Below are 17,123 nucleotides of genomic sequence, written 5' to 3' on the forward strand. Positions count from 1 at the left end.
CTAGAGTGAATACTACCATCCTCTACAGGAGACATAGAATCATAGAATGGCTTGGGTTGGAAGGGACTTCAGGGATCATCAAGCTCCGACTCCCCTGATGCATGCAGGGCCACCAACCTCCATACTTAATACTAGACTACCCTGTCCAGGCCCCATACAACCTGGCCTTGAACACCTCCAGGGATAGGGCATCCACAACCTCCCTGGGCAGCCTCTTACAGCACCTTGCTACTCTTGGAAAAGAAGCCTCACAGCAAGAACATATTTCTGGCTTTCAGACCCCTGGAACTTTTCTAGTTCCCTAGTGCTTTGAACAAAACTAGGCAGAGAGTCTGCTGGTCCTTGGAGGTCCTCACCACGTGGTATGGGCAGGAGAAGAAAAGGTGTCTACCTTCAGTGCAGCGATTACTTCAGTTTCAAGCCAAGAGACAAGCAAGGTAAAGGTTAGGAGCTACTGCCTTTCAGCTCCCTTATTACAGACAGAATGTTAGGTATTCAATTAGTACCCACCAAAACAAGTTCAGTTCTTCTGCTGAAGGAGTCAGTCCATACCTGTAATCAGAGCACCGCATAGTTTCTGCTCTTTGCAGAGGTACTACCTCAAACTGACTAGTTTAGTGGAGATAAGCATTGTGTGCTTTGCCAACCACCTTTCTTTTACACATCTTAGTTTCAGCTGTCTGTTCCACACTTGAGACTTAAATCTTGCATTTTTTACACGTAATCTCTGCTGTGATTGTTATTGATATATTTACAATAAAGTATGGAACACAAACTAACCAAAACAATTGTTCAAGTAAGTCTTTTGTATCCATCCACATATCAGGCATCTATTCTACCACTGGGAATAAACGCACATTTATCTCACAGTTCTCTGTTGACTTAGTACAGTACTGATGACTTAGTATGCCCGTAAGTGCACATTCACATTTAAAAGCAGATAGTTAGCTATGATTTTTGCCAGACTGACTGCAGGGTGATGGACAGGTATTGTTCCATGCAAACCGGCTCACTGGCCCGTATTAGAGAAAGGGAATTTACTGTGCAGTGCATGTGGGTATAATCTGAGTAGCATGTCAGATGAGGGCTTGCACCATGTTTTCATTTCCCCATGAGCCTCCTGGTCCATTTGCATGTGAATAGCATGGAACATAAAGCCACAGCTCTCCTCTGCTGTGCCGGAGGTCACAAGGGTCAGCTACAGCTGTGTAAAAGATGTGGGTTTTCCCTCTTGCCAAAGACCAAATCTCAACGTAACTAATACAACCTGCTTAAGTCAAATACAATGAATACCATAAGGGTCACAATTTACAGTCATTAGGAAAGTCACCGAAATTAAAAGTACAACATTGATACACACAATAACCTGGCAGTGGAGAAATAACCTACTTTCCAAGGACTTTTGACATCTGAAGACAAACTATTCACATTCTGAAATGGAACCTCATTTCCATCCCAGTACTCTCTCCTCGTGGGAGCTTGGGGGAAGGGAGCTAAAGGGAAAAGACTGAAAAATGACACTCACACAGGAGGAACAACCTTCCAGAGATAATCAATGGCTCTGTAATGAGCAGTGGACTCTGCTGAATATTGATTAGCTAGTGCTGGCAAGGCTCTGCTCTGGGGAGTCAACCTTTGCCAGCTGCCTTGCATGAACACAAAGGAGGCCTCAGCAAAAGGCAAATTGTAAATGGTAGGTTTTATATGAGAGGCTCTATTCAGGCCCTCAGTAGAGGAAAAAAAAAAGAAAAAGAAAAACAAGTATAGCCACAGCACTAACAAGCACAAAGCATCAGCAGTCCTGGTAGCTTCTGCTATTAAAGCAGTTCTATGAGGCGCCATCCCAGGTGTGCCCTAATAAACTTGTTTTAAAGATTTCCACATCCAAATAAGGCTGATTCTATGAGTTGACACCGGTTCTTCTCCCCTAAAGTCTCCAGAAAACAGGGTGCTTTCACAGACAGCACCAGCTGTCTGCACACAGCAGCTTTGTCTAACGTTGCACCTCTGAACACACAGGGTATATTTACACATTTCAAGTAATACTGTATGCTGATACTTAGGCCAGCTCTAAGCAGATTTCATACACCTGAAGCATCACAGCTGTATGTTAGTACTCTGTCAGTGCTTTCCATTGTTCCCGACTCATTCAAAACTTAGGTTTTAGGATTTTAGTATCTTTTTTTCCCCTGTAAGTGGTTAGATATTAAGTTTTTGAATACAGGCATCCGTAGATACGCACAGAACTGCTTACTGCTGAGGAAATTAGCCATTAGTGACTAAAAAGTTATCCTACCTTTTCGGAAGCAGAGAGTCTTTTCTCACAGGCTTTCTGTGGAAAGAGAAATTGTGATAGTCAGGGGAAAGAGATCTGGCAACCAAATTCTTTAAAAAAGAAGGAGAAAAAGAAGGAAAGAAAGAAGTTCCAGTTCCTGCCTGGTGTAACTCATCTGACTTCAACGGGGCTGTCCCAGGGTAGACTCGTCCCTCTATCTTTGCCAAAAAGAGAACAACAGGAGCCAGCCAAAGGCATCTGCTTTTGCATTTCCTCACTGAATCTCTTCATTATGCTCTCATGATAGAGAAGCTGTAAATAAAGGCGCTTCATGATGTTGCATTGTGCTATCCATAATTACACTGTATGCGCTTCATCAGTATACATGCTTCAGGGCACATTGCAAAAGCTTTTTATGTATTCAGGACTCTCTCTGGGAGGGTGGGTTAAAAAAAGAGGGGGGAAAGCCAGCAGTTAGAAAAATGGAGTCTAGCAGTTACCTAGAAAGGAGCTCAGCATAAGAGGGAGGGAGGAGAGGAGGCTTTATAGACCACACTGCAAAAAGGCAATGCTAGAAATCCATGCCTAGCAGCACCCTAGTTAGACCGCATGCTCAAATCCCTTCACTTACCCTTTTGCTTTAAGATTACCAGCTCTCTAAAAGAATAATCATGTTTATACGGTTCTACCACATTGAAACTTCAATCTGGATGTGGAAACCTAAGAATCTTTCTAACACAAGACTTTCACTTGGAAGCTCTCTGAGGCTAAGTTTATATAACCATCAAGTACACAGTTCTTCAACAGATTCATTCAGGAAGATCCCAGAATGTCCTGACTTGTGTCTTGACTTCAGAATGACGCAAGCCAGGCATAACTCTCGTCCTTGGAATTAACATTAGAAAAACCTAGGGTCAGATCAGGAGCGAATCCTGAATTCTGTAACGCTTAGAAGATAAGCTTAGAGTGATTGGCAGAGCGTGGTGCAATTTGTTATGCTTTCATGAAGAAATTGTTTACCTTGCAAACATTTACTGCTCCCAGTAACACTCTCAGTTTGGATGTAATAAAGCCCTGTGGGGATATAGCACTTCTGGTGAGAGCGTTGCTTTCACAGGTTCAGAACGTGCCACCAGATTGACGTGTGTAACCTACATCCTGTAGAGATGTATTGGTGTTTGAAAAGAACTTGGAAAAAATCCTTAGGTGTGGGCTGGGGAAGGAAGCATTTGAGGGCTGAAAGCAGAAGCTGGTCTGAGAAGAGAAGCACTGACAGAAGTAGCAAACAAGGATGAAGACAGGAACTGGTGGGAAAAGAGGTTTGTGGCACATGTTCCCCTTGTATTAGCTGCATGCACACATAACCAACCCTGCTACAAAATCACACACCTAGGTTGTCTGTGTTTTTTTGTTTGTTTGTTTGTTTTTTAAAAGAAGCAATTCTCAGGGTTATGTGGCTGTATGTGACCTGTATCAAAATACACTAAAAAAGGCACTGAACAATGTTAAATTGTTTGAAGTGCTAGATCTTGCTGTGGACTACAGAGCAAAGCAGCTTCAACGTGTGCACATCAAGGCAGCATTTGGATAGTTTAACAGCAATCTGGAAGATTTTTTTATCTGTACAATTGCACTTCGAATAATAACAAAAAACCTCCACAAACCAAGTTTTCTCCTATTGTTGTCAACTACTTCTCTGCTAGAGATGATAAGTGGAACAGCTCAGACAGATAGTTCTTTTCTGAACACTGGTTTCATAAAAGTAGACGCTGACAGGCTTGTGTTCATAGAATCGCTAAGGTTGGAAAAGACCCACAGGATCACCCAGTCCAACCATTCACCCATCACCAATAGTTCTCACTAAACCATGTCCCTCAACACAACATCCAAACGTTCTTTGAGCACCTCCAGGGTGGGTGACTCCACCACCTCTCTGGGCAGCCCATTCCAGTGCCTGACCACCCTTTCAGAGAAGTAGTATTTCCTAACGTCCAGCCTGAACCTTCCCTGGCACAGCTTGAAGCCATTCCCTCTAGTCCTATCACTAGTCACATGAGAGAAGAGGCCAATTGGTGAGGTGTTATTTGAGAAGTGTTTGCAGATCAGTCCTTACATGTAAATAGTGCTGCTCATTCCACTAGGGAGAAGTGTGTTGACTAACTCACTGCCCAAGTGACAATAGACATGAGATATTGGGGAGCAGTCAATGACAACAGTATTGAAGTGACAAGAAAAGGAACTTCTCCATTTCATGCCAGAAAACCAGAGCTAAAAGCTGCCCTGTATGGGCCCCTGGGCTTAGCATCTAACACAGAGAACATTTCCTAGGAATTCCCAAACAGAAGCAGGCTGGGAAGAAAGCAATTACATGCCATCCCTTTATGTCCTGAAGGGCAAAGGTGTCCAGGAAGGCTGGACATTCCCCAAGAAGGAAATCCTTAGGATCTGGCCTGCAATGAAGGCTGAAATATAAAGCAGCGTGCAGATGAAACTGCTGTGTTTCAAGTGGCTCGGGATCAAACCCATTCTGATTTGCACCCAAAACCACATACCATTTCAGGCTTGTTTGAAACTTGGCCAACTGTTGCTGAAAGGTTCACAAACTTCACTGCACTTGCACTGAACTTTGCATTGGAAATGAAGTAGTAAAATAAAACTCTAATGTTGAAAGTTTTGCCCTTTTTTTTGGTATTTTGCCTACACTGATGCCTTACAGAAAAATAACTGTACATTGTTCGGTCTGAGCAGCGATCCCAAACCCCTTTCCTTATGTGCATTCTCCCACATTTCTTTTGTATGTGGGAGATATGGCTGGAGACTGCCCTCACTCATCACCCTCACTGAATCTATGATCTTTAGGATGAGGAATATCTCCCCTGCTACAGAAACACTGTGGGTTACGCATACTTCTTTCACTCACAGGAGGAAAATTCTTCTGTCCCCAAAGCGTAACTGATTAATTAAAGATAACAGTCTTAAAAGTCTTCCAAAAACAAATGAAAAATTTTGCCAAAAAAAGGGTCATTATATAGAAGAACTTCACATATTGATGATGGTCCTTACAGTGGCACTGCTTCCAAGATTGGATTCACAGATTCTACTGGGTGTCTTTATTTATTGCTTTTTCTATATATAAAGCCCTTTGCAATTCAGCATAAGTCATGACTTTGATCCTGACCAATAACAAGTGCCTCGCTGTTTTTCTGTAAGAGTTCATGTTCTTCCTGGTGCAGTACCTCCCTTCTGTTGTAAGGACTATTTTTTGAAGTAACCACTTAACACCTCTGTGTTCAAATAAACACTGCAGACCTGGGGAACTTTAAGACAAATTGTAAAGCATTTTGTTAAGAGCAGAAGAGAATGAACCATTTGTCACCACATGCAACTCTTGAAACCTCAAACTATTTAACTAAACAGCATCCAATTTTCAGTAAAACCAATTTATCCTTGCCAGTAAAACCTACTAAAACTTCTCGAATAGCCTTTGACACTGTCCATTTTGGTCCCTGCTCATTTTTCCCTATTCTCAGTGTGGGCTCTTTTTTGATATAACTCCCTGTTGCTTTATTTATTTCTACAAAGGATTACCATTTCTGTAGAGACAGAATTAAACCATCTCAGAGATCCATTTGTCATCCAAAATCCAGGAAGAAAACTCTCTAACTCCAATGTGGTGTTAGGAAGTGGCATTCCTTTATTCCTCACAATGCACATTGGGTGACTCGACAAGCAAGCATCCACTCTCAGAGTTCAGGTTCTAAATTTATACAGTTAAAACATACATTTGCAGTACATTGCCATACATATTCACTCTTTTTCAAGGTCTTATAGACATGTGCTAGTGTCCCTTTGGGCATGCTCCGTGGTATTCAGGGTGGTCAAGTGCCCGCCTACTTCTTCCCCTTTTCTCACCCTCAGCTTCATCGCTAAACCCTTGGACTGATTTTCATTCACTACTCCCCAGTTTGAAAGATTCCCATTGCTTGCTCGGCCATAGTGAACCACTTCTTAAAAACAATGTATGTGGAACCCGAGGAAAATGTCCTTGCATGTTCTGAGGCAAAGGATAAAAGTATTCTATGGTGACTCCAGTACTTCTCATGAGACAAAATCATTGAGGCAGAACATGAAAGTATTTTATTATGTCCCCAGTGCAAAATTATTGAGGAAAAACAAGACTGTTCACCCACTACAGCTGAAGTGGAAAGTTTTAGAACTATCACTTACAAATTCCTTTTGCTAAACTAATATACTGGTTCTTAAACTAATGTACTAATCTCTATTGCTAAGCTAACCAACCTATATCACATTTACAGGAAACTCATCGATAGTGCAAAAATGAACAAGAACATTAAAAGCCAAAGAGTTGTGGAAGCTTCTCAGCAATGAACTACCATTTTTCAGGTTTATTTTAGAGCTGTAGAAAGTGTTCTTTAAAAGTTCAGTGCTCTTTAACATACAAATTGTAGGTGTCATTCTGTTGTGGTTTGACCTGGCAGGCAGCTGAGCACCACACAGTCAGCTGCTCACCACACCCTCCTCCCAGTGGGGTTGGGGAGAGAGTTGGGAAAAAAACCAACAAAGAACTCATGGGTTGAGATTAAAAACTATTTGCTGCAACTGGAAGAGAGAAGGAGAATGGTAATGATAGAAATATACCTATGGCATTACAGTATGTACACACGCCATTCAGAAGTAGTGCCTCCTATTTATGGGTGCTGGCCCATGACATGAGAGGTGGATGTTGGTGGATGGCAGCAGAGGTTGAACCTTAACTCCAATATCCCATTATATTTTGTTGGTGTGGGACAGATGACAGCAGAGGAGCAGTCTGACAGAATGGTGTCTGACATGGAAATGCATATGGAGCAAAAGCGTGGGATTGAATTCCCATACAAAACAAGCGATTCCCAAGCAATTGCTCACCACTCACCTACCGATGCCAATCCCAGCAGTGGCAGCCCTCTTGGTCAACTCACCCCAGTTTTGTAGTTTTTCCACATGCCTCCATACAGTATGGAATATCTCTTAGGTCAGTTTAGGGCAGCTGTCCTGGCTCTGTCCCCTCTCAGCTCCTCACTGGCAGGACAGCACATGAAGCTGAAACGTCCTCAGCTCTGTGCAGCACTGCTCAGCAACAACTAAACATCACTGTTACCCACATTGTTTTTCTCCTAAAGCCACAACATGGGACCATAACAGATGCTATGAACTAAAAATCAACTTTATCCCAGATGAAACCAGGACGCATTCAAATTTCAGATCTCCTTTCCCACTAACAAGTCAGTCTCCTCTTCATCTTCTATTTGTCCATGCTGCAAGGATAGCTAAAGGCTACCTCACAGATTGGAAACTTGTTATACAGAGCCCATAGACACATACCTTCTCAAAAAAAGCTATGTGGGAATAGGCCAGTATTCCCTGTAAAATGAACAAAAGACACAGAGATGGAGAGTTCGTCCAAGACCCTGTAGGAAGCTTCAAGAAGAAACATGAGTGAACAGATCACCAGTGTTTTCCACACAGAGTGGTGCAAATTTCTCAATCTGGAAAGGATTAAAGCTATTGTATTGGAACTGTAATGATTGAGCGCATACAGTAAGACTGTGTGTGGACCAACAGTACAGAGCTCTGCAAAGCTTGCATGAGCTCTAGCTTCAGCCAGGCTTCTGTGTACCTGGTCAGCAGTACCCTGGAATAAGCAAACAGCACTGCCAGCCATATGACAGCCAAGTCAGAGTTGCTATCTTCCAGGACTAACACAAACAGAAGTAAACGGAGTGAAATTGCTCACATGTCTACAAAAACCAAGATGTACACAGAGCCTTAGTTTCAGCAAGCTTGGAACACCATGAGATCACATCTTTATTGTTACCATCTGTTGTCACTCTTAACTCTCTGACAAGCTGGTATACAAACAAGGACATTTTCTGATGTGCTGTGATGGGCTTCCAGAAAACATGCCAATTTAACAGGCAATGCAATAGCTGTCCCCTCCCCAGGAGAGGGGTGGATCCAGGACTTACAGAAGAAACATCCCACACTAAAGTTCCCCGGATACCTTTAGTGCAGGTTTGCTCTGGGAGCCTTTGTCTGTTTCCAGCAACTTACATGCTATTTCATTTCTTTTCAGGAAGCCTTTTCATGCTTCCAACGCATTTTGCTGATGTCTATCCCCCTACACTCTGCTGGGTACCCTGGCTCATTGTTAATGTGAGATGAGAAATGAAAGGCTGCGCTTTCCAAATGAACACTGCTGTGGTCACACCATTTAGAGTTTTGATCTGGACTCAGCAAAGCACAGAAGTCAGTAGCTATTACAATCGGTACCCATTACAAACTGATCCAAGCTCTTAAGAGATAACTTGCAAGACAATTGAGAATTCGAAGCGTGAAATATTCATTAGTTTAATACCATTACATTGGAAATTACGATTTCAGATTTAACACCTGAAAGCTGTCTTTGTTTCCAAGTAATGCCCTTGTTCAGTCACTTGCTTCCAGGAGCTGAGACTTGGAGGGGAAAGAAAAAGTAATCTTTCATTGCCAACATTATGAAATCTATTTTCTCCTGAGCACTGACATTAATGTTTCTCTCACATTTTGGTTCATCTCCCCCGTGCTTCTCACCGCACCTTAAGGGCTGGGTCTCTTTTTAGGCAGGGAGAGACTAGCTTCCAAGCTGTACTAGGGTTATATGTTTTGCTGATAGGATTACAACAAATAATATCCCCCCCCCCCCCCCCCAAAAAAAAAAACACACTTATTCATATGGAAACAGCATTAATCCTTTCTGCTTGCCCCACCCCATAACTTTGTCTGAGCACAAAACATCGTCCACACTGGCAGCAAAAAAACCTTTTTGGATGTTTCCAAATACTAGGAGATTTTTGTCATTTTCTTTTTTTATTCTTTTCAGTTGAGCTCTGCAGAAAAACACAGCCTTTGCTCTACTTTTTGTCCGTGACATTCTCTCCTAGGTAAGTAATACAGGGCATTTACATTATTCTCCAGAAATCAATATCATACATAATTTTGAGGAAAAGGTAAAGAAATACAGAAGGAGTCTGCATACTTCTGCAACTTCTCTGCTGCTAGTTCTGTGTCTCAAGTAAAGCCACCATAGAGCATGAAGATTTTGGTAACTAACACCTCAACACAACACACTGCCCCAGGGATGGATTTGTGTCACCTGTATAATGTAAGTGGATATAATATGGATTTGTTTCACTAGAAGGGTGTCACATCAACACAAAGTCAGCTGTAATGGTTAAAGTGAGCAGCAGTGCTGAAAACTGTGCTTCAGGGGCAGATTCACACCTTGCTGTAGTGCCCTGTGGCAGCAGCAGCACCTCTGGCTGAGGATCAGTAGGAGGATTTGGAATGGCAAACCTAGGCAGGCACCCTGAAAATCTGCCTGGGTACCCGAGCTGTACCCAGAGTTCACACCTGAACCAAAGGAAATCTTTCTGTCCTAATTCCTCTGTTACCAAGAGGTTCTCTGAATGCCAACACTACGACCTGGCATACTGCATAAGGACACAAAAGGTTTATCTCACCATTTTTCTAGAATCAAAATGATGGTCCACATGTGATGATAATCAGAATTGCACTATTTTCTCTAATCTATGAATAAACCCACCAATGCCATCCAAAAACAAAGCTGAAACTTAAAGGAGAGAAAAACTTCTCAAACGAGGAAAAAGTAGGATGTAGCTACTGAAATTAAAAGCAACAGGACAGTTTTTTTTTATTATTAAACATCATTTCACATCACTTTTACAGGAAATGGGATGGTATGGTTAAAGGTCAGATGGCTCCAGAAGATGAACTTTTTCCATGCTGAGACACATCTTCCTGAGTGCAAACAAGTTTCCAAACAAACTGGAGTTATATGTGTGGAAAGGTTACATTTGCTCATACTTAGAAGTTCAAATTTGATTTTGATCCCTGATCCAGAATGGCAGAGTGATGTAACTAGCTTCTAACGCTGTCCTGCCCAAGTATTTCTGTGGCTTTCTGGACATTGTGCTCTCTGGTAACGTCTCATTGCTTTTATTACGCAGCTGTCACACCTCAAGTTCTGCAATATGTGCTAATTTTCATCCATTTTTGTAAATAATCACACTTGGAGCGCTGTAATTTTTCTGTCTATCACCAGCTCAGCTTTTATTCCAGCAGATAGAACCAGGAACAGAAAGAAAGCAACACCTCCCTAGATGTCTGAAATCATGAGAAACTTTCTAGGAAGAATATCAACTGTTCCAGCGCTCACAGGAAGAAATAATTTGTTCTCACTCATCTACTTACAGGTTCTCAGCCCACCCTATGTACTCTACTGGTCACATAGGATTTCATATCATCATTTTTTTTTTTTAAAGCAATTATAAAGTAATAATCCAGCAAGAAAGCCTTCCCTTTGCTTATGAGCTCCAGTGCTGCAGGAGTATGCATGGGCAGGTTCATTTCAGGAACTGTGCTCAAACTAATCACATAGAGAATATGGTTCAGCTTTGATTGATAGCACAGTTTGAGAACAATGGTAACTGAGAAAAGACTGTTACACAGATAAGTAGCTCCTGAACACAGGCATACAAATGAAGATGTGTTAATGCTAAGAGAATGAGCGGTAAAAGTGAGGTGTGCTGGTTTTCCAGGGATCATCCCCCAGGTCTATAAAGGATGTTTCAGCATTGCTGTGCGTACCAGCCTTTCACAGCATGCCCTCTCTGAGCACACTGGGTGTTACTCAGAGCTGGATCCATGAGATGGCCTGATGAATACTAAACGTGTTGGAAAAAAACACCATTCTTGGCTTTTTGGAGTGGGCAAAGGAAGAAGTCAGACTCCCCAGCCAGCATACAGTGAATGATTTACACTACTCAAAGAAGAGCTGAATGGCTGCCCAGAATGAAGAACCAGTGTGAATGAAGCCCTCTGGCCGGTTCAATACTCTGCAGTTTTCCCATTTCATTGCCTTATCACTACCTGATCCTACCCAGCACTCTAAATACCATGTCATGTTAAGACAGGCTGCATTCTTATTTCCAGTCCAAATGAATCCAGAAAATTTGGGCATAAGTGAAAGAAAAATGAATCAATAGCAATATTTCTCTTGAACAAAATAAGCCCCATAACTCCAAAAACATCATGAGCAGATCTAAGTGCGTATCTAATCAGGCCTTTCACCCAAATAGTTTGTGACCCCGAATTAAAGATCAGCAGTTTTGATTAAATAAGCAAAGTGAGACTGAATATCCTCACTGATACATCTGAGACCGATTCCAGCATTCCAAGGGGCAAAGAGAATGCTTAGAGCTTCCTGAAAGACATCCCTCTTAAGCTGTCTCAAGTTGCACTTAAATATTAGCTTTCACTCTGAGGTCTGAAGGCTAACAGTAAGCTTCAGTGGAGCTCCATTAACAGCCAAATAAAAAACACTTCACTGAGAAAACATTTCTGCAAGCAGCTGAACTAACAGTCTTGGATCCATAGTCAACCAGACTTGGTTTCCTATGGATCTACAGTTCTCCAGAGTGGAGATGGAAATATTTGGCACTGCTTTTGATGCTTGATAATGGACAAATGCCTTTCCCTTGGGAGGGGCATGAGTTAAGTCTGTCTCCACTCCCTGACTCCTGCCTCCCTCATATGAACTCTGCAGCTTCTGCCTCACTCAAGTTTCGCTGAAATTGGCAAGTGTTCAGAAGATAGAGGAGTTACAGACACAGCAAGATCATGTAAGCCTATGAAATATGAAATAACTATAAAAACCATTCTGTTTCCAACCAACACTTATGTTAAGGCAGTTGGAAAAATAACTCTGAAGGGAGTCAGGCAGTTCCCACTGCAGTATTTTCATTTTCCAGCCTGCCACCTACCAGCACAGAACAAGAAGCACGGGCTGAGCCTGTCTCACACTCTGTAGACCAAGATTCTGCTCCTTGCTGTGCCAAATGCTTTCTGTGACCACAGTAAGATAGTCTGGGACCAATTTAAAGAGAGAGAAACAGAGTGGAACCTCCAAATACGGGCTTCCTAAAGATAACGTTCCCCTGCTTAAAAAATATAATAGGTAAAGTGCTCTCGGCAGAGTACACTGACAATGTCAAAAACAGGGTAACAGTAGGCAACAATTATACCAATAGGCAATCACTATACGTTAGTGATACACCTGAAGCATCTTTCCTCCCTTTAATAGACAGCTTCCCTAGAGGATGTCATTTGGGATCCACAGAGGGGTTGCTCTCCTGAAGAGGTCACCCACATCTTTACCTTCCAGCCTGCTGTATGTTGATGCTGGAATCAGAAATAAGGCATAGAACACACTAGTGACAACTCCAGAAGGGTCTGCGCTTCCACTGAAGATCTTATAGAAGTCAGCAGTAACAAAAGACTCAAAACAAAAGACTAAAACTTGCCTTTTGGCATCCTTTCCTCCTCAGTTGGCTGAGGAACAGAGCAAGTAGTGCCTCCACACTTCCCTGTGGCCAAAGCCTAATGGTTAGAGACCTCCTTCACAATATAGGAAAACCAGGCTGTGCATTCCCCCCAAAGAGGCTTTATCCACCTTTACCACTACCACATACACTGAAATAATCCACTCCTATAGTGTTTATAATCTGAAGTAAAAGTCAAGCTAAAAAAAATACATATATAAAAAAGGGGAGATGGCCCAGAAGAGCCTGTGTTAATTTAATCATTTGTTTCTAAAACTTGACTGATGTTTCTGAAGTTGTTTGCTTCTTTGTGAAGTAGTAGCTCTGGACACAATACATTGAGCAGGCAAGAACTGGAAAATGAAGGGATTATCTGTGATGGAAAGAGCCACTAACAGAATGCAGAGAGATTGGTGTCTCATCAGCTAAGCACAATCTGCGTGCACTTCCATGCAGTTTGACACAAGAAAATAGCTACAAAATAATAGAAGTCCAACCGTCTGCAACATTAACACTGCCACTGCTCAAGCATGAGACCGGGCACTAGACTGACTCTCACTAAGTTCTCAACTCAGCTTTATAGATTCCACACAGAGAATCTCACCGTTTCATAAGGCACCTGGATAGCAACTACTTCAGACAAGAGGTGGAAGACTAGAAAAGCTCCTCCTACTGACAAGCTGTACCATCCAGCCAAATGCATCTCTGCATAGATGCATTCAAGGCCAGGCTGGATGTGGCTCTGGGCAGCCTGGTCTGGTGGTTGCCAACCCTGCCCACAGCAGGGGAGTTGAAACTGGATGATCACTGTAGTCCTTTTCAATCCAGGCCATTCTATGATTCTCTGCAAGAAGCTTAGCCACAGGCATCCATGAAAGAGTCCCTAACCATTCTTTCTTTGTAACTATCCAGTGTTCCTAAGTGGGGCTTGAAAAGGAGAACCAAATGAAAGGATGAGAGGATTGTCTTTCTGCATGTGGAATATTTGGGAAGGTCCCAAGTCTTTTTTTCCTCCTCCACCACAAGTTGTGGTGACCCTGAAAACCTGGAGCCTAACTTTCAGACATATAGCAGAGGTTCCCCAGAGGGCAGCCTGCAGAGGACTGTGGGCTGTGTGTGTGTCTCACTCCACCACTCACACTCAAAGAAAGGCCACAACTCTATTCCTCTTTGGGGACAGCAGTGAGGAAGAGTCACAGGCAGCCTCTGATGCTCCACAAGCACCCAGAGCCCAACCTGTGGTGAGAAATTGGACTGGTTTTGCCACACAGGCTGTGAACAAAGGATGCCTGTGTAACACTGCAGCACCATTCCCTTGGGGCAGCCCCACTGGATTCTGCCAAGCTACAGAACCTGAGGAAGAGCAACACTGTGCTGCTTTTTCATCTTGTGAATCTGAAGGAGAATAAAAACAGCACTCTTTGAATGGACGAGGATGCAGAAGAGGGCAAAGTCACAGAGGAGTGTCAGGAAATAAAATCTGATCTCAAGCCTTAACAGCTTTTAAGAAAGCACAGTAAGAAAGAAGCATTAATAACTAAATATTGCTGTGATATAAAAAGGTTTGGTTATCCTCTCAGCTTAGCCAGAATACCATAACATTCTCAGAGAGCTTTCTGAAGTCTGTAGTTTCAACAGAAGCTGTTCTACTTCTCCTTGTCCCTTTATTTCTCAAAGGTCATGTAGGCAATGTGCAAATACAATCCTGTATGCAAGCAGATACAGACAGGAGCACCCCTCCTAGCTTGTGAGTTTCAATAGCATTGCCTGTTATTTACAGAACACTCCCCACTCAAATGGAGTGATAAATTACTTCAGTCACAACTATGCAAAGTACTGAATGATACTGTGCAATTTACAGCTCAGTCCACATGGAGAACTTTCTATAGCAGTGGGCTTATGTGAGGAAGGGAGCTGAATGGACACTGTGTCACACTCTGCCAGCTCCTGCTCCCCTGCATGGTAGTGACATCTCATGCTTTTCCTCCCATCAAGCACCAGCCTCTTCCCATGGTCCAACCCTACACATTATTTGCCACTTGTCAGGTGCAGAAACAACTGTTGTCCTAAGATACAGGATGTGTGCCCAAAACTACTGTGTCACTTAATGTGTCCTGCACTTGTTATGTCCCCCCCAAAAAATCTATGCATTGGCAACAAGTCCAAGATACTGAAACTGCTGGACACACCCAGACTGACCACTGGATGTCTGCCTCTGGCTTATCCTACAACAGAGATATGGCTCTTAAAACCTACAAATTCATGTTCAGTTGCAAAAGAGTCAAACTACAGCAAGAACAACCAGATCAATTAGAAACTTTTCTGAAAAGGAGCAGCCAACACATGTAGAGGTGCTTGTAGGAGAGGGTTTCTTGCTGCTGAGGCACCAGCTGGCCCCACACCTGTGGGCTGCACCACATGGCCATGTATTTCCTACCTATCACATACTTCTGAAAAAAAGACACCCAGGAAACATTTCTTTGATGTTTGTTTCTGGTGATGATTAAATACCTACAACAGCAGGTCTTGTATTGTTGCATTCAGAGACAAAGGAAGACATACTATAGGTTACAGATTTATTTAGCAACACTATACATAAAACATCACTATTTTGAACACACACGTCTCAGTCCTCTTACAACTGGCCCAATACCTTGCTTCCCCCACCCCTCCATAGAGTAACACAATAGGCAAAAGTATTTCCATTAGATGTGATGAGTTCACATTTTAGCTAAGACCCACTGCAGCCTGTACACTGCTTCTCCACTGTAACTGACAGCATATTCTAAAGTCTCCATTTTATACTTTGGTTCACGTTTTCAGAACTGAAATACATTCTGTTGCTCATACAACACAAGAGTCAAATGTAAGCCAATAAAGAGCACCAGAAGGAATTTCATTTAGAACACAGTTTAAAGTAATCACAAATATCTTGAAATGAAGTAATAGTGCATAAGCTGGCTAGCAATTCCTTGTATCCTACTCTACGAGTAGCCCCTGTAAGTGCTTCCCTGACAGATCACCTATATCTGGGTACAGTGTCAGCATCTGCAGTGCTCCTTTCACAAGGCATAGTGAAGACAATTGCCTGGTACACGTTAATAAACGATCAAATACATCAGCAGGCACTGCTTAATTTGCCTTTTAAGTATGTAAGCAGCTCAGTAAAAATCTCACATATTTGCACTGAGATCTCTTACCTTGCAGAGTTCCAGCAGTAACCAGCACATCAGGTACACTGCCAAGGTGAATTTTGCTTTCACGTATCTTTCAGGCAAAAAGGTAAGGTACATTTGTACCAAATCCAGTTCTTCATTGCCAATGCTATCAATATCATCTCTCCCACCTTCCTGTCTTCTTTCTTCATCTTCTGCACCCAAACATCTATTGAACTCCATTAAAAAAAAAAAAAAAAAGCTTTTCCCCCTTCTCCACAAAGCCCTGATCTTTCCAGTGACAACTGGGGAAAACTTTTATCTCATCTCTGTAAGGATATTCCTCACTCTTCCAAAACTATGTAGCCTTGTCTTTAAGCCAGCCCAAACACTCAGATTACGAGAGAACTTTCTTTAAACTGCACTGGCTCTTTGCCTGTCTCCTATTGAATGACCTCTTGCAACCATGCATACAGCTACAAGATAAATATAGCACCAGCTAGCCTTGTCATACAGCACAAGAATACTCCTGCCGTTGCCAAGAGAGAAGAGAAAGATGCCATTTATTTGAAGAGCGAGCCCCCAGCACCAATACTCCCCCGTTCACTTGAGGAGGGAGGGGGAAAGATGAAAAAAATCTGTTTTCTTTGATTTTCTTTTTTTGCCAACTGTGCTTCCCCCAAACAAATCCCAATTCTTGGAAAATAAATAAAGAAATAGAGAAATTATGTTCTTGTGGAGGAGGGTTTTCTCATTCCAGAGACTTCTAGCCACAGTAAGTCATTGTCTGGGATGTTGCAGATGCCAAGCTTCTGAAGGCTACACATTTCCAAAGGAGAAATGAAGTCTTGCAGACGAACTAGGGCCAAGACATTTTGAAATAACAAATAGCCCTTCCAAAGGCAGAAATACAAGGAAAATATGCAAGAGATCAACTAAGCAATCAGCTAAGTAATTTTTTAGCTAAACATTAAGAAGCTCGTTTGTGCCTTGTGGCAGCTCAGATTTGCTACTTCTGGTTACAGAAAGCAAAGATCTAAAGGTTTCAAGATTAATGGTATCAATTCTGAATTCAACAGCATCAACTAAATACTTCATTTTCATCAACAAAGTCAATTTTCCTGATGTAGCAAAATTAGACTTTTTTCTTTTTTTTTTTTTTGGCACAGTGTTAAAGAATACTCCAGGAAAAAAATCACTATGGCTTGCAGAAAAATCAATCAAGAGCTCTGATACCTTGGAACAGCTCTTTTT

General features: G+C 42.3%; 1 protein-coding gene across 1 annotated transcript in view; it reads right to left on the bottom strand.

Moving 5' to 3' along the window:
- Positions 1-16,409, bottom strand: part of ARHGEF4 (Rho guanine nucleotide exchange factor 4) — a 202,418-nt gene extending 186,009 nt beyond the window's left edge. The window contains exons 1-2 of the mRNA XM_040706022.2: positions 15,915-16,409; positions 2,297-2,332 (exon numbers count right to left, since the gene is read on the bottom strand). Coding sequence (XP_040561956.1) covers positions 2,297-2,332; positions 15,915-16,112 — 234 coding nt within the window. The 5' untranslated portion in view covers positions 16,113-16,409. The remainder of the gene's footprint in view (positions 1-2,296; positions 2,333-15,914) is intronic.
- Between the last annotated feature and the right edge of the window lie 714 nt (positions 16,410-17,123).

This window comes from Gallus gallus, chromosome 9 (genome assembly GCF_016699485.2).
Source record: "Gallus gallus isolate bGalGal1 chromosome 9, bGalGal1.mat.broiler.GRCg7b, whole genome shotgun sequence".
NCBI lineage: Eukaryota > Metazoa > Chordata > Aves > Galliformes > Phasianidae > Gallus > Gallus gallus.